This window comes from Trachinotus anak, unplaced genomic scaffold (genome assembly GCF_046630095.1).
Source record: "Trachinotus anak isolate AG129_WGS33_773 ecotype Australia unplaced genomic scaffold, CSIRO_AGI_Tana_v1 ptg000004l, whole genome shotgun sequence".
Classification (NCBI taxonomy): Eukaryota; Metazoa; Chordata; class Actinopteri; order Carangiformes; family Carangidae; genus Trachinotus; species Trachinotus anak.
In genome coordinates this window covers 23,335,194-23,362,885 of record NW_027273855.1, presented here as the reverse complement: position 1 = coordinate 23,362,885, position 27,692 = coordinate 23,335,194, and the positions used below count along the sequence as shown (strand labels likewise).

The following is a 27,692-nucleotide window of genomic DNA, read 5'->3' as shown; positions in this document are numbered from 1 at the left end:
ACATTGAGATGGTTTTTGGTTCACACATCTTCTTGTGGATAACAAAATTTCAAATTAAATGCAGGGAAGTGTAAAATATGGGACCTTTAAACCTGTTGCAAGGTATACACGTGTGGGTGTAGTGTTGCCTGGCTGAAGATTGACTTTACGGTGCGACATTTTTTTTTCTTCTTTCATCTATCGGCTGGTTTAATGAAGGGTACCACACATTGTGTACATCAGCTCTCCTACAGCATTGAGGAGAGTTGAGTTTTACTATGATGCTGACTGACAGGCCCACCCTCCCCGTGGTGTTAAAAATATCAACAATAAGCCTGTATACACTGTCTGAGCGAGAGAAAGAGAGAGAGCGAGAGAGAGGAATCCTATGTTTTTTTCTTTCCTAAGGCAACAGCTAGATCTTTATATTGGCTGTCACTGGGAGGCAGGGAAGCCTCTTTGCTATACTGTAAACCCATACACAAGCCACAGCCAAAGCCTATTGAGGAGATGCCTTTCATATGCCCATCCAACTCCCAGCTTTATTTGATGTTGTTCCCTCTGCTGTTAGCAGGGGCTTACATCTCTTCAATATTAATGGCCCATGGTGGGAGGCACCGTGGCACTTAATAGAAACATTAATTATTCAAAAGGCCTATCTTTTGGTAGGCACCTCTACTAATGTGCTAGTATGTATACAAATCAACTCATGATGGGGGCTTTGGTGCATACAATCAAAACCAAATTTATTAATAAATTCAGCCCACCAGGGGGATGTCTGCTCCTTAAAGGAACTGTAATCACTGCGAGACGAAGGGGGGTAGGGCGCGGCACAAAAACGAATGCTGCCTTAGCCGGTGATGGGGAGGAGAAATACTGACGCGTCTGCGTGTATCTGAAGTGCGTGCTCATGTGAAGCGTCGAAATTAATGCAGAGTTGGTTTTGCCACCTACAGCTGTAAACAGACTTGGGTTCAGACAGCCCACGGGGGCTCCATTTTCTTTTCCTCCTTCAATCCCCCCTCTTTCGCTCTTCCCACCTTTTCATGGTTCAGCTCCTCTGCTCCGTCCTTTGTTCTCTCTGTTGCCTCACTTCACCCCACGCAAACCCTCCATATTCTCCATACTCTCCTTGCTGTCATTCACAATATATTAATACTATCCATCTCTCAAACTTTAAGGAAAGACGAACCCAGTGACACTCTGGCTCTGTAATATCTCACCAGTCACTGTTAACTGAAGCATTCCAGGAATAATTTCTAATAACAGTGTATATATTTCTTTCTGAGCTCTTTCCTTCGACTTACAACGTCTGCTTCTAAATCAGTGTGAGACTTTCTGTCTTTAGTTTTGACAGCTCCCCTGCAACATGAACTTGTTGCATCGATCTGTGGTTTATTCACCGTATGTAGTTGTAAAAAGCTTTGGCAATAAGGGAACATCTCTAGCTCAGAAAACATGGTCTTGCAGCTGCTGTAGATGGATAAATTGGTATCTCTCTGCCCTCGATAATATAATGGATTTCTGCCCCATTGTTGACCATGAGCAAGTCTGTAAGTCCTTACACTGATTCTGACAAACGGACGCACAGACCTGAAGTTGTCTGCAGATATTTGACACGGTTTAAATGTTTGCTGGTAGTGGAGCTCTTCTACAAATATCTTTAGGTATTATCTTGGCAGCTAGAACAGGCCAGGAGTTATAATCAATACATTATTGAAAAACAGATGGATACAATAACTTTAGGTTTACTGCACTTATACTACCTATAATATATACCTATAAGACCTGTGTGTGGGCCAAAGCACCCAACACTGATGAAAATGAGCACATTTTGTGAGATATTCGAACTGAACGGCGGCCTTTCCTCAAATATAAAAAACAAAACAACTACCAGCACTTTCAAATATTCTTCTAACAATGTTGAAGTTTCAGGCTTTTCCTGAACCTCCCAGTAAACCTCCTTAGTGTTTATAGAGTGGCAGATGAAGGTCTGGGCTAGTGGCGGCCTTGGCAATCGCATAACATGCTCATAACACAAATAAAAGCTGGGAGGGGAATGAGGTATGTCCCACTGGATGGCAATGAGCATGTGCCATAAAATGATAAACTGAAAGCATAATGGAGTTACACGAGAGAGTAACTTAATTCACCAGGATGAGTCAGAGATAGTGATATACAGAGGCACACGAGGAGGAAAGAGGAATAGGAGGGAGAAGACAGATGGATAGAGACAGACTTAAATAGAAGTAGGCGGCGGCCATCTTCTGTGTCCTGCCTCTCTTTTTCTGCCTTATCTGCATACAGTATAGCGAATCAATTAACCAAGTTGTTAACTTCACTTTTTAATTGGCTGGAGTTAGACGTGAGTGTGTGGTGGAGGAAAGAGACGCCGAATGAATCGATGCTGAGGTAGAGGAGGTCTGGTGGGTTAGCCACAATGCACTGGTGCGTTACCAAGCCTAATTAAATAGTATGTCCTCCCGGCCTGACTCCCCCGTGACAGCCAACCCACCAGGGTGGAATAATATAAGACTGTGGCCTGAACAAGCACAAGGCCTATGGGGAAACAAATAAGCACTTCCAGGTCATGACCCTGGCATTGCTGAGGTGGAGGGTTGGGTTGTTCCCTCAGAGAGCGGGAGAAAGAGAGAAGAAGAAGCGACACATACAGTATGCCTCCTTACTGACTTTATGAATAGCGAGAGATTAAGAAGTACCGGCTTGCTGCAATAGGAATAGCTACTTAATTATTTAAAGTGGTTGCTTTTCTTTTGTTTGTGAGGTTATTTTATATTGTTTCCTTTTCAACATTTGTTGGTGTCAGAGTTACTTTCAAAGTGCTGGAATAACCTTGTGAGAGGACAAAAGACATTAAAATCTATGAGCAGGCATCTGTGCATACTGCACCCACCCAGCCACACAGAGAAGGCAAGATGTCAAAGAGACAGGCCTTTAAAAGTGAATGTCTCTGTACCCTGTGTGTGTGTGTGTGTGTGTGTGTGTGTGTGTGTGTGTGTGTGTGTCATGGCCCTTAACCTTGGATAATCCCTGAAGGTGAAAAGAGCTCACATGAATATGCACCTGTGAGGATAACACATACAGCCATACAAGTACATAACACTATCATACACATACATACGCACAGTGGGGTATATACTTTTCCAAGACGTGTTCCCTCAATTACAGAAAGAGACAGGGGAAGAAAAAAAAAATAAGACAAAAGACAGACAGATCTGCATGCATTAGGTGGGGCTAGCACCCTGGGGAGCTCCTTTAAGGCTCATTCTCATTCTCCCCAGGTCCAGAGGAAAACAGAGCAGAGTAGCACAGGTGCTTCTCATACAGTTCCTCTCAATGCAAATCAGACATTTCATTGTCAAGAGTGTTACTCGTCTCTTAAGGACTCTGCTGCTGCCATCGCAACTCTTATATAAATGTTTCAAGAAATGAAGCGAGCCAGGATCCAGTGTAATCTGGGTTTACCACGCTTTAGTGGTTGACGGTCTCTAACAATGGAACAGGATTGCCGCTGTCACCAGTGACAATGTCTTATTAAGCTGTTTAGATACAGTCCTACAGACTAGTGTCAGCTGAGCACCTCATGATCCTGTGTGAGGAATGGGATCGCTGATTATTGGACATTGATTGGGGCCAGATATGTGTGGGCAGGTGGGAAGGACAGGCAGGGGATTATGGGTACTGACCTCGGTGATGCGTGGGTTGGTGCACTTGACGTTCTTGCTGGACAGGTTCAGCCAGCGGGTGGTGTAAGGGTTGATGGGAGGGCAGTGGTGCCGCAGGGTACACCTTCCCTCGCCACTGCACCAGCCGCACTGGAACTTACTCTCCGCCTTGAGACACATGCCGCAGCTGTCCCGCTGGGCCGCGCACTTGTAGAGGTGCACTGTGAGAAGTAGGAAGTGGTGGGGATGTACAGTGAAGACCCAATAACAGAGTGTTTTCATTAAAGAAAACAGATTGCACGACAGACCGTCTCTTAATCTCCAATACCACAAAATTAAAGATACACCTGTGATTAACATAATATATAAACAGACACACACACACATTACCTTTACTCAGAAAGGATTAAAATGGTGGAGAGTGTTATATTTGTCATTCATCATCCAGCACATGTTGTCAGCAGCATCTTTTATTCTTACCTTGGATCTTCTCCGGGTTATCAATAATGAAGTTGCCGTTCCACACCACTGAGAAATCCACAGGCAGCTCACTGATTTTCATTCCCTCGTACAGATACTGGAGGCCAAGGATGGCGAGGAAGAGGAGGAGACCAAAAGAGAGGAGGGTTTCAATGGGAGGTTTGGGAATTTGAATCCCCATGAGCCCTTGCAGCTCTGTGTCCTTCCACTGTTACTCCAAACTTACATCATCTCATCATCAGAGAGTGTGACACAGTGAGGAACCACAAGAAATGGGACAGCCGGGCAAGAAGCTTCAGCTTCCCTTATGGCCTTTAGAGATGCTGTCCTTAACTGGCTCCTGTGCCCTTATTTCCAGCCTGACTTTCATTGTGTGAGTGTGCGACTGTAAGAGTGTGTGTGTGTGCGTGTGTGTGTAAGACAGAAATAGAGAGAGAGAGAGAGATGGAGAGTAAAATGTGCATGTATGTGGTTCCACTGGGAATATACTGCAGAAGTCAGTGCGTGCTTGACTGGAGGGCAGAGCCAGGCTGCACTCTTCTCCAGTGTAATTACCACGGCTGCATCTACTGTGTCTCCACCGACTAAATGACACATATACAAACGCACAAATATCCTGTGTGGCAAAGTAGTATAGCGCTCGTATCAGTAATACAACCAATGTAATTACCAATTGACAGCATCTTTTTTTCTGGATACTGCATGCACAATGTGTACTCAACTGAAATATGCCCACAAACTAATCATGCATACCCAATTACACCTAATCTGTGCACGTGAGCACCGAACCTACCGAGCTATTCTGACACTGCACGCTGGAGCTGTTGAAGCGGAGGGCGGTGACTCGGTGGCTGACCCCCTGGATGTGGAGGACGCACTCGTAGCCTCGCTGGCCAGACTGAGGCTGTGGCAGGTTCCTGGCCTTCAGGGTAATAGGCTTCACCTCCCCCGCCGGGATCAGAATCTCCTCAGAGCGCACCAGCTGGGGACAGTCCTGGAGGAGACGGGAACAGGGCAGAGAGCACACATCAGCGCCAGCAAATAAAAACAGTCCTTTTTTTTTTTTTTTAGCTCGCAAGCAACACGAGAGGTTGCACAGGAGGGTTGATGAATAGGAATGACATTTAGAAATCTGATATGTTCAGTTGCAGATGAAATTCATATTGAGTTAGAATTTAAAAGTGACTCCTGTGACCTTGGGAAGCTCTGAGCTGATATCTGGGTGTTGAACAACTCATTATCAGGAGTGGAATTTTGAAACTACTCAACTGTCGAGACTGAGACTGAAAATGATTTAAAAAAAAGAAAAAAAAAGTGCTCAGTGGTTTGAAGCACAAGGCAGCAATTTAGAGGTCAATTCTGTTAGCAGTGTAATGTGAAAGCAACATGTGCACCAAGAAAATGATGACAGCAGCATCACACACTGAAGATTTGGTCCTAGTGGCCTTTGTAGCGTCCATAAATCTTGATGGTCAGATAGACGTCACATGAAGACCTCTATGTTTATGAGCTCTATGTTAAGATTTATCCCATTGAAGCAGCTGCTACTGGTGCATGGAGTTAAAGTGATCTAATTTTGAAGCTGTATCAGTTCTATAGCAGAACTGCAGTAGTGATGCTCACAGTGGTAATGTCTGTAAATTGAATTAGAGAGGTAAAAACACACACACACAATCAAATGCCCAAGTACTATATGTGTGCATAGCCAGAGACACATGGAAAGCTTCACACGTGGGCATATTTCAAGCAGTTTGTATCTACTGCACATGATTGATTGGTCAGAGTGATCCTGTGTCATTGTTAACACACGCTAAGCTCAATAACTCCAGAGATAATAGACTGTTAATTGCTACTGCAGAGAACAAGCGATCTAAACTGAGAAACGCCAATTCGGAAATGGAAGAGCTTAGATGGCTGTCTCTCTGAAGACATGCCCCGAGGCTGACGCAGAGCTGGAACACAGAGAGCAGGATGCCGACAGAGGTAAACAGAGAGAGGCTGTGCAGATGTGCAGCAGAGAGAGGAGAAGAAAGGGGGAAAGAAAGAGAGAAAAAGTCGGGCGAGCAAGCGTGCTTATGTGCATATGCGTGTTTGAGCACATGCGTGTTCCACCAACCTCAGAGGCGTTGACTCGTCCCTCCTGGAAGGAACAGCTGGAGGGGTCATGGGTACACAAGTTGCGGTACTTGCACCAGTGGCAGCGGAAGGCACTGTTCACACATGACAGGCACCTGCGTGGACACACACACACATGCACGCAGGGTGAGAGACGAGAAAAGGCAACGCAGTCAAGGAGGGGCAGTGAGTTTGCCAAAGTGGGGGAAGTGCCACAGAGGAAATGAGTTCAGATCCCAAGTGGGCACCTGCTGTTGTTGTGCCCTTGTGGTTGGCACAGTATCTAATAGCTGCTGGGCCAAGTTCTCCCTGCATATATTTTCCACCGGTATATATTAACACAGCGTGTCATGTGCGAACGGGGGGCTGTGTATTAGCCCTCGTAACCAGAATCAGACGGAGGAAGAGAGCGAGAGAGAGAGACGGAGTGCAGGAACGTTGAGTAATGAGGACAAATAAGACATTGGCGCAGCTTGATCCTGCAATTACCATTAGCCCTGCATTGTTGGAGTGTCACTGTAATTACCAGCTGTTAGGTGTGTGTGTGTCTGTTTTTGCATGCGCAATATGTAAGCGTGTGTGTTTTTGTGTATGTGTCACAACCAGGGTACATACTGTACTGAGCCTTCACTAAAGTTAAAGCATCAACATCACTGTGCAAAAATACTTTTTTAGCAAGGTAAAAGTTCTCGAGTTTTACTAACAAAAATCACAAACTAACAGTATTCAATATGCAGCGGCACGGTCCGTCCGAACGTTTTATCATCACATCGCATATTATACGACTGTCCACTAATCGGAAGGTCGGTGATTCGATTCCCTGCTCCTTCAGTGCACATGTGAAAATGTCCTTTGGCAAGTTACTGAACTCCAAACTGCCCCCGATATATCACTGGTGTGTGTAGAAAAAGTGCTGTACAAGAGAGTGAATGTGGCTTGTATTGTAAAGTGCTTTGAATGGTCGATAAGACCAGAAAAGTGCTATATAAGTGCAGTCCATTTATTACTGGTATAGACTCTGGGTTCTGTGATTCTAAAGAGCCCTTAGGTGTGAATGGGAGTGTGACTGGTTGTTTGTCTCTTTATGTCAGCCCTGTGATAGACTGGCAGCCTGTCCAGGGTGTACCCCACCCTTGCCTGATGTCAGCTGGGAGTAGCTCCAGCCCACCCCCCCCGCAACTCTATAAGGATAAGTGGTATAGCTAATGGATGGATGGATGGATATTACAAATTTAGAGTGGCACGGTGGTGCAGTGGTTAGCACTATTGCCTCACAGCGAGAAGATTCTGGGTTCGAACCCTGGGGCCTGCGTGGTTTCCTCTGGATACTCCTGCAGGTTAGTTATTTGGTGATCTAGTGACCTGGGGCGCCCTGGTAGCTCACCTGTTAGAGCGTGTACACTTAAGACTGAGTCTTACCTTACCTCCGCTGCATGTCCCTGTTTCATGTTCCTGTTTCTCTAACTGCATCTCTCTCCCCCCAAAAAATAACTTACAAAAAACTCTGTACCTGCTGGGATTGGCTCCGGCCCCCCTGCGACCCTACAAGGATAAGTGGTACGGCTAATGAATGAATATTACAAATGTATTAACATGTAAACAGCATTGTAATGTCAGCAGTTTAGTGCAGTAGCCTCAGACATGTACAGTACTTGAGTAAATGCACTTTCTAACACTGCTCACCTGGATGGTCACATGGATGAATGGATGGAGAGATGAGCAAATGAAAAAGTGACAGCCTGAGGCGAAAAGACATGATGCTCTCTGTGTGTTGCCATACCAGAGACAACACACACTTTTAATTGATGGTGACGGCATTTACTACGCTATGTATTCATGAACAGTTGTTCAGAGAGCGTATTGTAGTCTCGCTTGGCTCTCCCTCTCTCTTTCTCTCTCCGAATTAAGGCTGTGTTATGCATACTTGCTTATTGTGAAATATTCATCGGTGCAAAAGCAAAGGGAGGGATCTCTGGCAAGCACACTAATTCAGAACAATGGGGCTGATTCACCTTCAGGCAAACAGTGTGTACAGTATGTGTTGGAAGAGGGAGGGAGAGAGAGAGAGAGAGAGAGAGAGAGAGAGAGAGAGAGAGAGAGAGAGAGAGAGAGAGAGAGTTGGCATCAGAGAGTGCGAGGGAGAGCGTATGCCCTTTTCAAGTGTGTATCCTTCTTTGTGTGCTTGAGAGTGTGTTTGGGTGTGTGTGTGTGTGTGTGTGTGTATGTGTGTGACTGCATAAGCAACTATGTTTGTCGTCGGCGATTAACTGAGCTGATGTGAGAGCCGGTAATTGCTTTCTGTGCTACTCAGACAGGGTTCTCAGACAGCAGACAGCACGATGAAGCTATAGGGCAGTGTGTACTTGTGTGTATGTATCTGCTGACGTGTTTGTGTGTGTGAGAGAGAGAACGATGCAAAGATGCAGAATAACACTGTCATCACTCTCCTGCTCTCCATTTGGTGATGCTCCCAAGTCGGCGAGGGCCTTTGGTTCTTGCCCAAACAGAAAGTGCCGCACCAGGATAAAGCAAGTGATAGCAAAGGCACCGCAGACGCTGAGATCTCCAGTCCGGGGGATTCCGCTCAACATCACTCAATCAGGGACAGACATGGAATGAAAACAAGCATGAAATCCCCACTGAAGACCTGTTAGGCAGAAAGTAGCGGGCTTTGTACTGCAGGACGTTTGAGAAGAAGGCTTCATTAGCGTGGCGGGACAGACACTTCCTGTTTGCGGTGTACAGGGAGCAGCCGGTGATCAGATTACATTAGTCTTTACAGGGGATATTTTTAGGGGGGACAGGGGCTGGCCAAGGTTAAGGACAAATTGTAACTAATTCCCGCAGCATTGATCCAGCAGCTTTTGGGAAGCAGGTCCGGGACATCGTTTTTTTTTACATTAAAAGAGACTCAGAGGGAGATACTCACAGTTGGTGGACGCTGCAGTTGTAAAACTTGACCTCTGTGCTGATGAGCATCTGCCCAGTCTCCTTAGAGTTGAGTCTCAGCTCAACGCCTGACCAGTCTGAAAGAGAAGAGACATTTATTATCCACTCAGGCGTTGTTACTTATTTATTGCACAGTATTCGACGCATGCAAGCCAACTTTAAGGGAAAATACCTGAGAAAATATGTGCAAATAAAATTAGCAGTTTTCAGTCACACACACAATCATTTAATCTGATCAAATGTTGTTTTCCTGTATTTTGCTGAACAGAGATCTGGCTGTGCTTCTGTTCTCTGTGAAAACAGCCTCTTATCTCTCCCCACGAGAATACAGACTCCATAAATGTGTGTGTGTGTGTGTGTGTGTGTGTGTGTGTGTGTATATGTAGCAGCCTGAATTTCAGATGACATTCAGTGTGTAGGAGGCTTGAATGACCCTCCGTGCCCCGTTCTCTCTACAGCACCTGTTGGGAATCAGGCTCTGTTTCACACAAGTCTGTATAGCCGGCTCATAGCTGACTTCTACCACTGCATATTTGTCTCACAGGATCTGGCAAACAAAGTGGTACAGAGTTCTTGTGCGCACAAAACCTCCTCTAGGATTTTGTTTTTCCTGAGTGGAGAAGAGTGTCAGCTATTTGCTTTAATATCAGCCCAGGGTCCTCACGGTTGCATCCTGACCTCTCCTCCTTCTGCTCTTGTTTTAATTTCTCCTCTCTCCTTCATTTCCCCTTCTTCTTCGCCTTTAATCTCATTTCCTCCTCTCCTCTCCTTTCCTCAGGTCATCACCAATGCACGACCAATGTTGATGTGCAACAGATAGAAAGGTGTGCTAGGGGACAGGAGATGGAGGAGTGTAGCGGGGAGGTCAGGAGGAAGTGGCCCCGGGGGAATGAATGTGGAGGAAAAATGGAGGTATAAGCAGCTGGGGGAGGCCGGGAAAGAGGATGGAGGAACGAGGAAGGTGGTCAAAAGGGAGGAGGGAGGAGACAGAGAGAAGAACAGTAGGATGGATGGGTAGCTGGATGGATGGAGGAAGGGCTTACAGGGGGGATTGGCTGACATTTACCTGGGGGAGAACATTCATATTAGTGCCTGATGCACTATTCCCCATGGGAGCTCTGGGCAAACAGGGCTGTCATTTACTCACAGGGAGGAGGATTACCAAACCCCCAAAACACACAGTGATTTCCACACACCGCACATAATATATTATTCAGGGTGTTTGCTTTTGTCACCCTGCAGCCATCTTGGTTTGCAAACAACAGGTATTTATTGTCAAACAACAGGTGTTTGTGCTCATAATGATATATATGTCTGCAAATAAATGACTGCCAGAGTCACTGTGGTATATATAGAAATATGCTGGAGGAATGTTGGAAAGGTCATGGCATTTCTATGAACACTGTATTTGAGCTGATTAGCATAGCTTCATACCTGGACCTCAAAGTTGCTTCAGGCAGTGTCTGTATAGGTTCTACCCACCCGCCAACACTGTTGTGCATGAAAGTGCTAAATGGGCACCAGTCATCGAGTTTATTGGTGAACGATGACCTGAACGTGTCTGTTTGCAACTAATGAATGTGAACGTGAGCTCACACGCCATAAGGTGTTGGTACTTAACCAAAAAGCTGTTTGCCAACCACCAAAAAAAAGCATCAGAAGAAGAAGTGTTTTGGTTTTATGGCGACCCGGCATGTGTTCGGTGCTACTGAAGTCAGTTGGTATGAAGATTTGAACAAATGAGTGCAGAATCCAACAGAAAAAAAAAATCTCACCACTGACTCTGAATGAACCTTTATCAGTAATGAAACTGAAACGACACAACAAGTTGAAGCATCTGACCGGAGTGAACCATGATCACGAGAAATCATTAAGAAATGGGTCAGACCATGAACCAACAGCCACACAAACTCACAGCATATACACATAAAACACATACAGTGGTTTTTCTTTTAAAATTAACCTCTGTCTGTGACGGTGTATTAGTAAACAGTAATTTGTGGTTTGAGAAGTGGCAGTGATTTGAGGCTGGGATGGATGAGAGGGAGGAGGTACAACAGAAAAAGCATAAAAAAAACCAGAAGAAATTAATGTGAAGTGGTTCATTTTTTGGGACTGTGACCTTAGTTCAAATTCAAAATTGTGAATTATGAAATGTTAACTAGTTGATTTTAACCTTTGTGAACTGAACTCTGAGCTTGCTCTTGAGAAGTGTGAACTTGCACAACACTGGCAACCACCGTGTTCTGCGCTAGACTGTATGAGCTGAAATAAAAATGAATCATCGGACTCTTTGGCCTCTGTTTAAATACAATCATTTACCACCATTGATGATAATTATTATGTTTTTTATCAGGTAGCACTTTCTCAAACGACACACTGCCTCCCTGTGCCTTGGCTATGCAAACACACTAATCCACCACATCAACTTCCCTGTTGCCCCTTCAGCTAAATCGTCCCCCAGCTGATTCATCCTGCATGTGAGACCATCGCCTGTTAGCCCAGCATCAGGGCAGTAATGTGGAGAACTGCAGCTCAGCCACAGGCCGGGAGACCTCAATCCGATCCTCCATCAGCTCTAATGGGGTCTGGCCTTGTGTGGAGCACACTTCAGAGCCAGAGAACTGATCCTGGATCAGTGGGAGTTTGTTAAGTAGACGGTGGCTGCTGAAGTTAGGAGTGTTGACTCAATAAAGATGTTTTAGAGTGTGCACGAGCAGTTATATTAGAGAGGGAGGGGCAAATGGGAATCCTACAAAGGCTATGTGTGTGGGGTAACCGCCAGCCTGTTTGTTGCTGTATGTACCTTGGTCAGTGGGGATGAGGGGGACATCCTTGGCAGCAGGAGACACACAGAGTATCTGGTTGCCATTGACCTGCCCGTCCACCTCCGTCAGGTTGCCGAAGGAGCAGGTGATGCCCGCAGAAAGGTCTGGGACATCGCTCACCTTCACCAGCAGCTGCACATGGGGTGGGGGGAGGTGGGGGACAAAACAGAACAACAGCTTGTTATACACAGCAGTTCGAACATGGATCAAAATGGGTTGTTAGGTTGAGCATTATGTCATATTTTCCTACACAGATCAGGGCACAGTCAGGTGCATATGTGATGATACAACAGGGAGATGTGTGGGCAAAGAAACCAGGCAAAACTTCTTCCGTTAACATTTGCATCTTTGGTAAGATGAGACACGATAGGCTGAGAAACACAGTGGTCTGAATGCAGCGGTATAATAAGCTCCAAATAGAAATGGAAAAAAGAACAAACGGCTGCTGGCAAAGCCGTTCATCCACTTCGCCAAGAAATGTTGCTGTGTCTTAAAAAATGTTATCAGCACCATAATAAGACTGTGTTTGGATCTTAATCTTTTATTTGAGAGTAGAAATATTATTCCAATGCTAGAGACAGATGTTGTGATTCAGTCAGCGGTGGATATACAGTATGGAGCTGCATGAAAGGAAATTGGAAGGAACGGCTACTTGGGAAATTTTGTTTAAAAAAAAAAGAAAAAAAAAAAAGAAAAAACCTGCACTCACACATTCACACATGATGTGCAGCACATATGCAATATACCACACACATAGAGGCGTTTGAAGTCGCTCTCTGGAGAGCTGGTGACACTGGGGCTGAAGCATTCAGCTGCTCTGCCTATAAATAAATGTATTCTGCGCACAGGGTTTGTGATCTGGCTCTCCAGCCAACTGAGGCAGCCTGGATAATTATCACCATGGCATTTCACAGCCTTGTTCCATTAGCTGTTATTTTTGGGCCATACCGTTTGAAGTTTCTCTTTGTTTTATCTGCCTCTCACTAAACACCGCAGGGCTACTGGGACAGGCGAGGCAGCTGAGCAGCTTAACTGTAGGCCTTTCAAGAGATGCTGACTGTCTCAGTAGCTGACTACACTGCCTCCCTCGTTAGCTGGCTTACTCTGGAACCCATTGAGAGGATGGATGAATTTTTTTTTTTTTTTTTTGGTCTGCTGAGGACCTCTCGTCCCTGTTTTACTGTCACCGTGTTTGTGTTGCCTCACTGCGAGGTGTGTCAGAGAGATCCTTGATTACAGCAATCAATGTCTTTTGTTCCACGTAGAATTCCCCGAGTAACCTCTCACATTAATTAGCTCTCATCGTTTTGCTAAGACACATGTTATACATGTGTCTTAGCAATATACATATTGCTATATACAGATAAACACTCGACATTTGCACATGCACACACAGAGGCAGGCTGCTGCAGAAAGTAAGCGTGTCTCCGGGTGTTAAGCCTTTGCTCTTTTTTGTTCTCCTGTCCTCCCTGATGATGATGATGGTGATGATGATGATGCTAGTGGTGGGTGTTTTTTTTTTTGTTTTGTTTTGTTTTTTTTGCAGCTCCGGCAACGACAGCCAGTCTAATTGGTGGCAGAGTTTTAATAAAGGTAATCTGATTGTTTTCTCTGTGCTTCTGTCTCTCCCCATGCCCACACGAAGAGACATGTGTTGTCATGGAGATAGCTGTCGGCCCCTGTGGAATTTGGGAAGTGTGTGTATTTGCGAGTGTTTTTGTGGATGGCTTGCTGAGGTGACCCTGTTGCTGGTATTGGCTGACAAGGCAGACATAGCTGCTAACATGTTTGTAAACTGGACAATGGGGTGAGGTTTACCGAGGGCGAGCTCGAGGGTGAGATATCATGTGGTGCAGGGTGAGTCACTGCCAGAGCTGCTGGCGCATTCATCAGATTTTTCTTTCATGTTTAACCAGTTAGAGAAAATACAAGGAAAACTGAAATATTTTAAGAGTTAAGAAAATGAAGAGTAGTTTTGAAGTTGCCATCTTGGCAGTGACTGACTAACTCCCGGCTAATCCAAAAATGGGCAAAGAGGTGGGACCCACATGTCACTCAAATTAGCTATACAGACTAGCAATTAGTCTATACAGACTAGAATTAGCTATACAGACCAAAACCATTTTTGCACCAGGCTGTAAAAATGTTTATTTCTGATGTAAATTTGAACATTTTAACAATGGAATCTATGGGAATTAACTCGCTCGACTCATTTGAAGAACTGCAGTTTTTGTCACTTCCAGGTTATTTTTCAGCCTTGGAGGTTGCAGTTTCTCCTGGAATTTTGTTCAGCAAAAGTTTGTTAAACATCTCTCCTGACAGATTACAAGCACACGTGCGATGACGCAAAAGCAGCTGTGGATACAGAAAAGCACACAAAGCACCAATAAATAGCAACTCAGCTAAGAACAACACTGCATTTTTAGACCCACACCTTCTCTTGTGATACCAAAGTGTGCATGACTCATCCGTGTAATTGAAATGAATGTGCAAAAAGATGAACTAAATGCTGCTGAGCATTTGGGGAGAAGACAGACGTTTCTAAATTGGACAAACCTGAGAAAATCAATCTGGACAGATTGAAAATTGCATCTCTCCTTTTGTGATTTGGATAAACTGATCCTTTGACAGTGTGGGTACGTAAAAAGCTAAAGTGTGTCCACACTTGCACATGTGCAGCCATCACCAGACCTTGGACAGGCAGAACCTTTCACTGATGCTCTATCTGCCTTTTTTATGCTCAGTCCATGTGGAAATACTGCACTGTACTGTGCTGCACTTTAACACCTACACACCCACCCACTCAAACATGTCTTGGCACACATATTGACTGCTCTGTAACAAGTGAGCATATGCACACTGAAACGCCCACGTAGAGCTCTTATGAACCTTCCCATCTAATGTTTATGCATCAGCCACAATCAAGACTGGGCGAGCCGCTATGTGGGATCATTTAAAATGTTCTGCCTCTGTACGTGGGTAGGGAGTATGTAGATGGGAGCTAATTTTTCATTGTGATGTGTGCAAGTTGTGGTTTGAGATTGCAGGTGTGTGCAGCTACTGCACATACTAATGTGTATATGTGTATGTGTAAACTTACAGGTACGCTGGGCTCTGACACCGCAATGCTGTCTGGGTACACTGTGGCCTTCACACACTGGTTGAGAGACGCAGCGAAGCGATACGGCTCATCTGCACGCTCACACCGGTTCCTCTGAGAGCAGCTGAACACAGAGGAGATGGAGACAGAAAGGGGTTACTGACATCACTGAGAAAAAAAAAACAACGCAGACATGTTACCAATCTTATAATAGGAAGTAAAACACAACGGAATGAATGAATAACTAACAGGAAAAAAGAGCTGCTGCCTAAAGTTAGAATAAAAAAATATAACATTAGGAATGAAAAGTAGAGGAAAGGTATGAAGACAGTGAAACAGAAATGAATACTGATGTTACAATAAATGCCGCAGTGAAAACACTATGTGACAATTTAAGTTGGGAGTAAGAAAGACAAATTGCTGGTGTTGTGACAGAAATTCAAACTGTATGTAACAACAGAAGGGAGGGAAGGAAAAGATGGGGATTAAAAAATGTCAAAAACACTAACAGTGAACATTGTGTAAGAAATAGAATATTAAACACTGTTGTAACAGGAATAAACTATCCAGCAGTGGTGCTGTGAGGATGAACTAACACTGTGTCTCCTTTACATGAGGTTAATAACTCACTTTCCTCTACAGGATATGTGATAGGAATATTTTACTGGGCAGACAGGGCGTAAAAATAGCATGATTGATTAGCCCTAACTGCTACCGGACATTGTATGGCCACATTATAGTTGATGGAGGTGGACATCATCCCCATTTTGATCCACCACCTTCGTCTTAAAGGTCCCACACTGTAGACAGTGAGATGTCCATGTTTTTTTTTTTTTTTTGATTATACAGCAGGTCTAGGCACTGTATTAATACTGTGAAAGTATCAAAGTGTGAAATCCACAGACAAAATGCACACAGCTCGTATTCAAACGGCTTAAAACAAGCCGTCAGGACTTCCGTAACTTTGTGATGTCACAACAAAACAGACACCACCCTCAGCCACGCCCCCAGCACAGCTCACATGGACCCAGTGTCCAGTCTTTCCAGATTTGATTTCAAATGTTTACCTGACATCTGATATATTTCTATTTGATCACTCAGAGCCTCTCCTCTGATTGGCTCACTGACCTGTTGTTGCTAGAGCTCCGGAGAGAAGCCTGAAAGAGGAGATGTAAAACTATACTGAGATGGGTTTTAGTACTAAAAACAATAAATGTATATTCTTATGGTTATCAAAACTTCAAATAAAACACCAGAAAAGCGTTACTTATGGGAGCTTTAGGACATCTGCTCTGCCTTTAAAATGGCACCAGATGCTTAGAGCTTCTGTATTAGTCGTGTAGATTTGCTTGATTTAGTTTAAATGTGACATGCTCTAAAGTCTGGATAAGTTATGCTGTTGTTACCAGACTGTTCTTCTCTTTCGGTTTGCAGAACAGATGGCATATTGAAGACATAATGTGAAACAGTTTTGCTGTTTCATCGGATTGCTTAAAAACATCAATTACAAAATAGCTCACGCTGGTAAAAATGTATATTTCCTGACAATCCCACCATCAATAACAGCTGGCTTCTGGGACTTGTAGCTGTAAAAGTTTTATAAACTTGTAGGTGATCATGGCCTCCAGGAAGCTATGCATTTCCAGTAAACCACAGGATGACGCGGTGGCAACTGCAGTGGAACCTCTGCCTCCAGTGGGTAATTTAATACACCATATTAACATTAACCATGAAGCCACAGCACTAAGCACTACACACCCAAATTATATCCCTCAATCACTGTATAACTTTGGAGACGTAACAAGTGCAAATTATATGCAGTTCACTCATAAGAGATCTTAATGGTCAGACGGTGTATCAAGTACCACACAACACCCCCACAATCCGCCACATCCCTCATTAAAACTCAGCCGCCTCCTCCTTCTTATTAAAACTGTGTGTGCCCGGCCACCCCATTACACCGCAGGCTCTCTATCCTCATACAACCCAGCAGTCTAAGTGTCTGGCTAACTGGCTGTCTGGTCACAGCAGCTCTAATTGGACTCCGATGGGTCAGCCGCTGTCCATGGTGCTGATGTGCCACTACAAGCCCTGTCCATTCTCTCCTGGCTGCTAACTGTGTGTGTGTGTGTGTGTGTGTGTGTGTGTGTGTGTGTGTGTGTGTGTGTGTGTGTGTGGTGTGTGTGGAGTGTGTGCGTGTGGCAGTGTGTGTCAGGGCCCATATCATGCCTCTTAACCACATACTCTCACACATACTGACTCTAAGCTACATCTTCATCCACAGCCTGTGTGTGTAATTATGTTGTCAGAAGTTCAAGCCACATCCAGCAGACTCACATGAGGAGGCACGCGCACACCAGTGTTCACATACAAACGTGCAGACACACCAGGCATGTACACATACAAACGCTCATATGCGCAGCTCTCCCTGGGGATTTTAGAGAGCAGGAAAGTGTAGAATTAATGTAGTAGTGTGAGTCTCTCACTGGGGAACAGGGAGGGGGGGGGGGGGGGGGCACTGAAGAGGGATTTTTTTTTCCTAAAATGATTACCTGGTTTTCTCTTTCACCACTTTGGGAACTGTCTACATATTAAATGTGACATTTTTTTTGTATTGTTACTCCTGATATCAATTCTTTTGCCTCTTCATTTTACACATTTGACTCCATCACGACTACATTTGCCACATTTCTCTCTCTTTCTCCTCTATCTGGCCACATCTCTCTCCCTTTTGTCTCACTCTTTCACAAGTTGAAATTAGCTCTCCGTTCTGAGGCAAGGTGTTACTCCGTCTGCAATTTGGTGCTTCTTTTACATCCACAATATCAGCAGAAAATGATACTTAATGTGCTTTCAGGTGCGGGCTACGGCAAATGTTTTATGCATGTCTCCCAGTTGTACGGGTACAGATGCAAAAACCTGGGTGGTCATTAACTGACAAAAAGCCCTGCATTGATTTTCCTCACTGTGAATTTTTTTTTTTTTTTTTTTTTTTTTTAAATAAAATTCATTTCTGTGCGGTGAAGTAAGATGAGGGCGCAGCAAGGGGGTGAGGCAGCGGGGGTGGGAGGAGTACAGGACGGCTGCTGTTGCCATGGTTTCAGGAGATGGCCATTATCTCTGTGTAGTTAGAGGCTGACCCCTTGCCTCTCTCATTAGCTGAAGTGCATGCCACTGAGTGTTGACTAGAATCCTGCCTTCCTCATACCCCCCCCCCCCCCCCGTACACGCCCCCCTCCCCTTATTCCCCCGCCTGGCCCTGGCCTGTCACTCAGTAGCTTTACTGGTGCTTTGTGTTCCATCACTCAAATTCCTGAGAGGTGGGGGGCTCACACAGAGAAATTAGGTGTTAGAGGAAATGATACTGCACATTGAATTTCTTGGTTACAAGAAAAAACACACACACGTACGTGGCTCGATGCATATGCACAGACTGACAGTACAAATGCATGCTGTTCTTTCAGCCTGTCTCCTGTTATAAGCATCTCGTAGGTGTTCCTCCCTCCAGCAGCTGCTGCAGGCAGTCGGCCTGGGTGTTACGCTCTCTGAGCCCTGTCCATGGTGCTGAAATAGTTGCTTGCACTTCCATCATTACTCCTCTCTGTCATGTACAACTCCACTGCAAGGTATGAAGGTAATTGTAAATGGCAGGCACATCCCATGCGGTCATGTGAATTGAGTGTGAAAACAAAAAAAAAAAACATTCACGTAAAAAAAAATAAATAAAAAAAATAATTAAAAAGCAAAGTGAGCGAATATTGTTTTCTCCTGTGGCAGTTTGTGTGGGCTACGTTGTTGGAGCTGCAGCTCTGAGGTGCAAATGAACTGAGACAGTCGATGTTATCTAACGCAGTAACCCATATGTAATATACAGTGTAATTTGTGGTGTTGTGTGGCTGCAGAGGCATTTGCTATGGTGCGGGATGATGAAGGTAGCAGAGGTAAGACCTCTGGGTCTCTTACACCACTGCCTGCTTCTTATTCTATTGCCCTAGACAGGCAATTACACTGTTGTCTCTGCTGTGCCGAGCTTTGACAGACACCCAGACTTATGAATACACACACCCGTTCACACATACATGCTGAAACACACAGACACATAACCCTGCGAGGGACCATAGCCAGAGACATAAAAAATATGAATGTACAGGGAGACATACATATGCATAATAACATACAGCCCCTTGCACCTACACCTTCACACATTAACACACCAACACACAGATCCTGGCCTTGACAGCAGAGCGGGAGAGGCAGGCGACAGGGAGAGATCTTTGCTCTTCTATCCCTCCTCCCCTTCCCTTACCACATCTTAGGACTTCAGTGAAGGTGTGAAGGCCCTGTCTGATTGCAGCTCTAGCTGTGAGCACCGTGTTTAAAAACAGGAGCGGAGAACAGAGGGAGCCATTTTTAAAAAAATCACCTTCCTTCCCTCACCAGAGCCAGGCTACAAAAACGCCACACAGCAACAGGAAAAATAAGAGCGGGGCGGAGATGCTTGGGTGGCACGGACTGGGGGTGGGGGTTGGAGGGGTGGGTAGGGTAGGGTGGGAACCTGTAGGTACAGAGAGGAAGAACTAGATGTATATTGAATATTTGATGGCACTAAACAAAGCTTTAGTAGTCTTAAGTAGTAAGCCATTATGTTGGAGAATCACTGGCATGATTTGATTTGGTTGAATGGAACCTAGTCTGGGGACCCTGCATCTCTACAGGAACATGTTAATGCAAACATGTATGAAGAGTGACTGCACTGGGATTTTGGCTCCCCGACATGAAAAGAGGAATCATTAGGTGAGCAGTGATGTGCAGGGCTGTACAGCGCTGCGCTGCCTACACACAAACACACACACACACACACACACACACACACACACACACACACACACACACACACACACACACAAACACAGCCTCCTTCCGTCAGTGTTTTATCCTCACACTGAGTGATTCACGGCATTTGTTTTCTTACTGCTGCATCCCCAAAGTGTGAAAATATCCATTTAAATGCTGACCACAGGAGGTAAAAAGAAAAGTGAAGAAGGAGTAAAAAAAAAAAAGGAAAAAAAAAAAAAAATCACAACCCCAAAACACAGGGTTTCCTATTTCAAACCACTGCAGAGATGGTAAACTTCACCAGCTCAAGTTGCCGTGGGGGCTTGGGCTGACATGTGAGGGCAAAGTTTGCAACCCACAGTTCATGTCAGGGGTCAAATCCCCCACTGCAGCTCGGAGCCTGTCTCCTGTGGCGACTGATAATGTCACTGCAGGAGAGAGTCCACAGGACACAAGCACAGGGTGGCCACAGCACATTCACTTCATCTTCTTACAAATCCAGAAACTATTGTAGTGTAAACCGAGGCCACTCATGAAGACACAAACAGTGAAACACACACGCATATATGGTTTACGCAAACACAGCGTGTGTTGGTCTCTGTTAAAGACATCAGGCGAGGCTGGAGGGGAGGAAAAAGATTTACAAAGAGACTCTTGCTCAGTGCTCTGCATCAAGCTATAGCTTTGCTTGTGTGGGCTGAGCATAGAGAGCAAAAACAAAAGAAGAAACAAAAGAAAAGGAAAAGAAAGAAAAAAAAAAGACAGAGGACGAAGTGGAGAGATAGAAGCATTTCAAAAAGAAAATGTGTGAGCAAGCAAGAGACGGACCCGCTGAGCTTTCAGGATCATTAACTGTGTTAAAACTAGTCTCCGGTTTAGATCAGCGTACTGTAAGTAGCCTGCTCATACTGGTGCAGCATTTCAGCCATCATGTTGCCAACCTGTTCCTGCTCTATGTGGGAGGAATCTATGGAAATACTGATAGACCTGCATGTTCGTGATCGATATCTCATTAGGCACAATTGGGAAGATGGATGCAGCTTCCCTCTGACTGCTAACTGTGGCTGTGGCTGATGAGTCGGCCATTAGACACACAGTCTGACATCCACAATGGGCTGAAGCAGCCATTTTCACTGCTAGGCTAATTGTTGTTGCCACTGGTACATTAGAGGAGATTTTATGGTCGGTGTTCGACATCCTCCATAACACAGCGCTGAACGGTCCAAAGCAACATGCTGTAATCTTAAAAACTGAGTCTGGTGTTCATTCATGGACACACAGGGGAAGAAGCAACAACATCGCTGTCCATTCGTCTTAAAACCTGGGTCACATTTCAAAATAAGACACTGGCCGTGTCCCAGAACCTGTCTCTTCTCTGTCGACGCAGCGCACCCACGTCATGTGCTCCAACCAGGAAGGCCGAACAAATCGTTTGACAGCGCTTAAGCTCGTAACACCAATTTGCGAACAGTGGACAGCTGTGCCAGTCAGGCTGCCGTGTGGGCTGTTCCTGAAACAGATCTGAGCAGTTCAGCCACATGGAGACTGACAGTACAATACGATACAGTATCACAGTGTAGTAGTGATATGTTATTCTGCTCAGAGCAGCCCTGAAATGCTGACTCACTCTCTGCTGGGGCCTACTACACCAATAGCCCCGAGCTGTCATCCATCCATACAACAAACTAGCGCTGATTTCGACACGCTGAGCAGAATTTCACATCACATAACTAAAAGCTATCATCCTTCACTGCTTACAATAAACAGCGCTGCTTAGAGGAAACTAACTATGCTGGTTAACTGCTGACCACTGGCGCTGGATCAGTCCAATCTCAACTCTTGGACAGGAGTCAGACTGGAGACTAATCCTGACAAATCTCAACCGAAAGCGCCAGTCCTCCCCTGGAATGCGGGAGCAAGCTGGGAGGATGGAGGGAGAACAGAGTGATGTGGGGCATTTTGAGATGGAAAAGCCTCTTTTGGGCATGATTAGAGAGCTAATCTAACAACGATGAGCTGCAGGCTAAGGGAGAGAGAGAGAGCGAGAGGGAGAGAGAGGGAGAGAGAGGGAGAAAGCATCACCATAACTCCATGTTTTTGGATTGTGGTCAGACGAAGGCTGAACGGCCCATTCACAGGACTGTGACTGAAGAGCGCTCGAGATGATGAGCTCCCTTTGAGCTGCAATCAAAATGCTGCTCGGTTTTGTGGGCTGACGAGTGTGCGGCATCAAACACTCTCTGCCTCTCCCATTCTCTTCCCCTCATTCTTATCCGCTCTCTCTCTCTCTCTTTTTCTCCCCCCCTCTCGCTCATTCTTCATGCATTCAGTGGATGCCTAGCAGCTGCTGGTAATTAAAGGACTTTAGAGTCTCACAACACACTGAATCAGAGGAAGAAGAAAGAGAGTGGAAAGACAGGGGAGACAAGAGACGCTACTCCTGGCCAGCTCACCACCTCGCCGCCTGTCTCCCATTCTCTCCCTCTCCTCATCATCGCTAACCAAGCTAATGCCCCTCTATGTTGCTAATTAGCCACCTCAGAAAAGCTGCACTTCAATGAGAATACGTGCACAAACATAAAGAAAAAGGGGAGGGGGACAATGTTTGGAGGAGAAAAAAAAAAAGGAGATGGATATTGTAGATGGCAGCTGTATACAAAGTGAGGGGGAGGGGGGTGATCAAAGTGAGGGGTGCCAACCATCTCTGGAGTGTGGAGGAGCTGATTCCTGAGGGGAGAGCGTCTAAATGGGAGACGGCGCGGTGGTGAGCCGCGATGAGCTGAGAGGAGATGAGTGGCATAGCTTAGACGCTAGCTTTGCTGGGAAGGGAGTGAGGGAGGTGTGCACAAACACGGGGAAGAGGGGGAGGCGGGGGAGATAATTTCATAAAGTCAACAATGGCTTAGGGATGGATGATGGAGAACTGGGGAAACTGGAGGGAAAAGGGGTGCAGAGGGGAGCGGTGGTAGTGATCGCAGCTGCGGATGGCACCACGGCTGGCAAGAAATGTAATTTTGGGTGTGTGAGATGAGGGGAGCTCTTCAGCAGAAGGGTGCAGCTGCTTTTCTCCAGCAGTGTTTGACGGATTCTTCCCTCTACTCTTGGTGGTTATACTGTGTGTTCACGCAGTCTCCGTGACGATAACTGAAGACATGTCAGGTTTATTAGCTGATCACATTTCACTTTGACGTGTCATTAATTATGTTTCCATTAAAATCCTGCAAAATTTCGGAATTTGTGGGTAAATAAGAGCATGTTTCCGTCAACTACCTTGTAAGCAGCTCCAGATAAATTAGTGCGATTACATAATTAATTGAGCACCTGTAATTCTTCACATTCCATTGCTGCTTCCAACATTGGATGGCATTTGTGTTTTTTTTTTTTTTTAACGAAGGAGTTTGTCTTTTCTGATTTCCAATACGTGTAGCCTGGGGTGTTTTTATCAGCCACTATGGTGACAGAGAGAGGAGGGGGTGACATGCAACATAGGCCACTGTCTGGATCTGAGCCAGGGATACTGCAAATACGTACACTCCAGACACTCCAGGCCCTCTTTATGCTTTATTTTGGGCGATTTTCTGGTGGAAAATGTAATCGTGAGTGACAGCATGAGTGGCAGCATGACATGAATGCTTTGTCTAAAGTAGAAGAAGCTGAATCCGGCTCTACAATGTGAAGGTGTATTTAAAGAAAATCAGTTTCTGACAGATATGCAAACTTTTCCACCTCAGACAAATGTAGAAACTTTTTTTGCAATATGTCACTTTTTTAATTTAATTTCTGGCATTTTTAGTTTATTATTCGCAAACGGAAAATGCACACAGGAGTCTATCGAAGCAGCAGCAACTACCAGTCCGGCAGTAACTCTGCCAGAGCTGTCAGGGGTCCTGCCACACTCATTGCAGGGTCAGGACGGAGAAAGGGGGATTAGGACTAGGGACAGGTGGCACGAGGGTCCACGGCGTTGGGAGAACAGATGGCTGATCTGACGTGAATCGGGGTGCTGACCTTTTCTCCCCACACTACAGTACAGCAGTCCACACAAGTGTTTGTGCATGTCCACAAAAATCGAAACCCACGTGCACGCTTGCACACACTCTCAGGCGCAAACGCTCACACACATGCTCGAGGTGGTATTTACACACCAAACAGCTGTTTTCTCCTCACAGCTGCTTTCGCCGTAACAACTTTCAAGACCCATTCACCTTTTAGCATCAGATCTTACATGCTGCAGATTGGAATTCCTCGCAACCTGAATGATTCCATTCCCTACCACACCTACACAAAAGCACATGATTAACAGCTTAGCACGGAGGCTAATGTTGTGGTAAATGATCCCTGTGTGAAGGCACGCAGGCTGCAGAGAACACAGAGCTTTAGCCGGCCCCTCCCGCACCTCCGCCAGCGCATGCTGAATTACCTTGTCGCTAGGCAATTATTTGTCCTGTCCCAGCTTTGGAGTGATGTAAATTACTTTAAGTGCACTTTGCAGGGGCCGCCATCACGATAATGATGATTGCGGCGGTGCTCTGATACACACAAATATTCAGCTATACCTTTAAAGAGAGGGTCTGCATTTAGGAGGGGACGTAAGTGGGGAATTCAAGACACAGCAGCCAAGGAAAAAAGCTCTGGCTGATGAGAGAACGCGTGTGTGCTTGAGAAACAAAGAGGGAGAGACAGAGACGCAGCAGAACGTCCCTCTGCTTTTTTTGTTGTATTCATCTTCGGTCCCCAGTAGACCCTTGCCACTGTTTTACCAAACTACCGTCACTTCAGCTCCATTTACAGATAAAAACAGAGATGAACGATTCATACCCAAATGCCCAACAAATATAAATGTTTTTTCAAGTGCTCTGTCTGTTTTTCTCATATTGTCTGGCCTTCTGGAAGTTGGTTCTGCTGCAGTAACCATTTATCCCCAGCAGGTGTCACTCATGGCTTCTATGCTCAATCTTGTGGCTACTGATGTTACACTGGGAGGGAAATATCCCCTACCTTGCTCAGAACACAGACACAAAATAAATTATCAGACCAGTGGTTCACAAAGTGTGGTCCGGGGACCCACCAGGGGTCCTTGAGGAAAGCATCTTTCCACTATAATTCCATCCATAGTTAACACAATGACAGAATGTGTATGTATTGGTCCTGGGTTTCAAACACTTTCTCTAATAAAACGTCTAAAAGCAAAAATATTATTAGATGAAGGACCCTGGGTGAAAATGTTATCAGATGGGGGCGTCTGTGGTCTAATTTGTGTCAGTTTAGGGGTCCTCGATGTGAAAAAGTTTGAGAACCCCTGTATTTGACCAAGTCCATTAAACTCATAAATTCCAAAGCATATATGATAATTTTATTCAGGACCGCTGGTTAAATAATGAGTCTCCTAGGTCTGTTCTTTTCAGATTCCACTAAGTCCCTCACAGACTAACTGGTCTCATTTCCTGTTACGATTAAGCCATGTCAGAGGAACAGGGCAGCAGTGGCTATGACTGCAGCAAGTAGCTTTGAACCAGCTCTGCACCTCTGAGACACAACTATCCTCTTCCAGCCAGACACTGTCTCCTTTCTTTGAACTCTGAGGTAAACATTAAAAAATAAAAGCCCTTTCTTCCATTGTGTAGTGAGATTGAGGGCCATTTCTGGGAGATGTGTAACAAAAACTGTATGTAAAATATCTGTAAACTGGCTGGATGATGATGATGATGATGATAATGTTGATGATGATGATAATGATGATGATGATGATGATGAGGATGACTCTGGGATACTCACATGTTATGCAGGACACACCAGCCGCAGTGTGGGTCTCCAGAGCTCAGACACTCTCCACAGGTCCCGTACTGCTCACATGACTCAATGGGAACTTGAGTGACCTGAAAACACATTAAAGGGTCAGGGTCACAGTGTAGCCTCACAAACATCACAAGATACACAGAATGAAGCCTCTGGGTAGGTATGTGTTTGTGTTTTCATTCACACAGCAACGGATGATTCATTACAATTACTTTTCCAAAAATCTAAGCATTTACATATGACGCCTCTATGTTATGAAATCGTTGATCTGACGGACAGAACGATGTGCGTCAAAATGTCTGGGTGCACTATGCCCCTGTGTGTTAGTGTGCGTCATGTCAACTGCACAGGCAACTGTTGCCTTTATCTTAAACCAAAGAAACAGCAGTGAGCAGCTGGGATCAGTTGGCCAGAGAGAGCTGTTCCTCTGCCGTCAATGGGCTTTTGTCTGTAGCAGTGCATCTGTTCACCGAGGTAGAGCCTGTGCAAACACACCTGTACACGGAGGAGCAGCGACAGGCCTTTTCTCAGGAGCATGTGCAAAAGCCCAAGTTTATTACGACAGTATAAAATGTGTCAGGAATAAAAGTCATGATGAAGAATGACGGGGCAATTTTTCACCAGCTCACGTCAGTTTCAACTTTATTAGAAAAAGTGTAACTGAAGTAGAACTATAGAAATGAGGTGTAACTCCAGGGGTAACTTTTCTCCCCAAGCTCATGTAAAGATCAGCTTTATTAAACAAAGCTGAATAAAGTTAAAAGGATGACTGCGGCATAGATGCTGTTGCTTTTCTGCAATGTGAATGAATGGAGTTTAAAACTGGTATTTCAAAGCAAAACATGTTCAAAGTGTCAACAGCAAAGAATTTGAATAAGCACTTCCAATGCAAAGCAAACACACTCCAAACCCACGAATCCACACTAATCCACACATGGCCGGAGGACTACAATCATTTGAATAAAGAACAAACACCCTTGTGCTTATGTGCTTATGCGATTGACATTAAACTTACACAGGGTTGAGAATTTACATATGTGGACACAACACACCAGCGAAGCACAAGAATTAAAACACACATTTCCTACTGGACAACTACGGGCGCGTGTGTTGGGCCTGGTATCAGCTGCTACGTAATGTGCACCTCTGTCAGTTTGTATATGTAAAGGAGAATGTGCGTGTGCGCATCTAGTTGTGTCTGTCTGTCTGTCTGTCTGCTGGGCAAGGTTCTGCTCAGCCAAATGGCCCTCAGTCTGTTTGTGTCTGTACGATGAGGAAGTCAGTGTGTGTGTGTTTGTGGGTCTTTTAGTGCCCCACGGGGCTGCCCCCGCTCACACCTGCATCTCACCGTGTCAGAGGGAGTAAACGTACACACTGACACAAACTGCAACACAGACATCATCGCTGCGCGGCAGAGGAACACAGGCGCGAGAAAAGCGTAGGCTGAAAAATTTTTTAAAAAGTGAATCTTAGACTGTGACATGGATTCATTCTCAGCCCTGTCTGTCTTTCAATTTCCTGGCAATTGCCTTGTTGTATAATGACAGCAGACTCTGACAGTGTGCCCCCGCCCCTTCGGCTTCAAACCTCAGGCTCAGATCAATGCCTAATAAGTGGCTCCTCTGCAAAATGTGGGGGAGTGAATGAAAGGTGCAAATAACACCTTTTAAGTGTTTTTTGAACCTTGTGCAAATCACCCACAACTGGGTGATATTAATTGCTGTTAGCACCACCGGCAGGAATTAACTGTCAGCTAGGAAGAGATAACAGCTGGGTGTCCATCAGTGGCTTTTCTTTATTACAATGCATCAAAAAAAAAAAAAAAAAAAAAAACAGCTGACAGCAAAATTTGTAACATGTGCTTGCTATTGCGTGGCCTATGAAAAGCTGCAGTCGGCAAACCTGTCAGCTGCTGTGTTCCAG

The 27,692-nt window shown here is 45.2% G+C and overlaps 1 protein-coding gene across 5 annotated transcripts in view; it reads right to left on the bottom strand.

The window, feature by feature from the left end:
* Window positions 1-27,692, bottom strand: part of plxna2 (plexin A2) — a 298,677-nt gene that overhangs the window by 57,863 nt on the left and 213,122 nt on the right. For all 5 annotated transcript variants that reach the window (XM_071477215.1, XM_071477217.1, XM_071477214.1 and 2 more), the window contains 8 exons: window positions 25,749-25,849; window positions 15,138-15,261; window positions 12,016-12,169; window positions 9,190-9,286; window positions 6,262-6,376; window positions 4,939-5,139; window positions 4,146-4,242; window positions 3,687-3,886 (listed from right to left, as the gene is read on the bottom strand). In XM_071477215.1, the coding sequence (XP_071333316.1) occupies window positions 3,687-3,886; window positions 4,146-4,242; window positions 4,939-5,139; window positions 6,262-6,376; window positions 9,190-9,286; window positions 12,016-12,169; window positions 15,138-15,261; window positions 25,749-25,849 (1,089 nt within the window). The remainder of the gene's footprint in view (window positions 1-3,686; window positions 3,887-4,145; window positions 4,243-4,938; window positions 5,140-6,261; window positions 6,377-9,189; window positions 9,287-12,015; window positions 12,170-15,137; window positions 15,262-25,748; window positions 25,850-27,692) is intronic.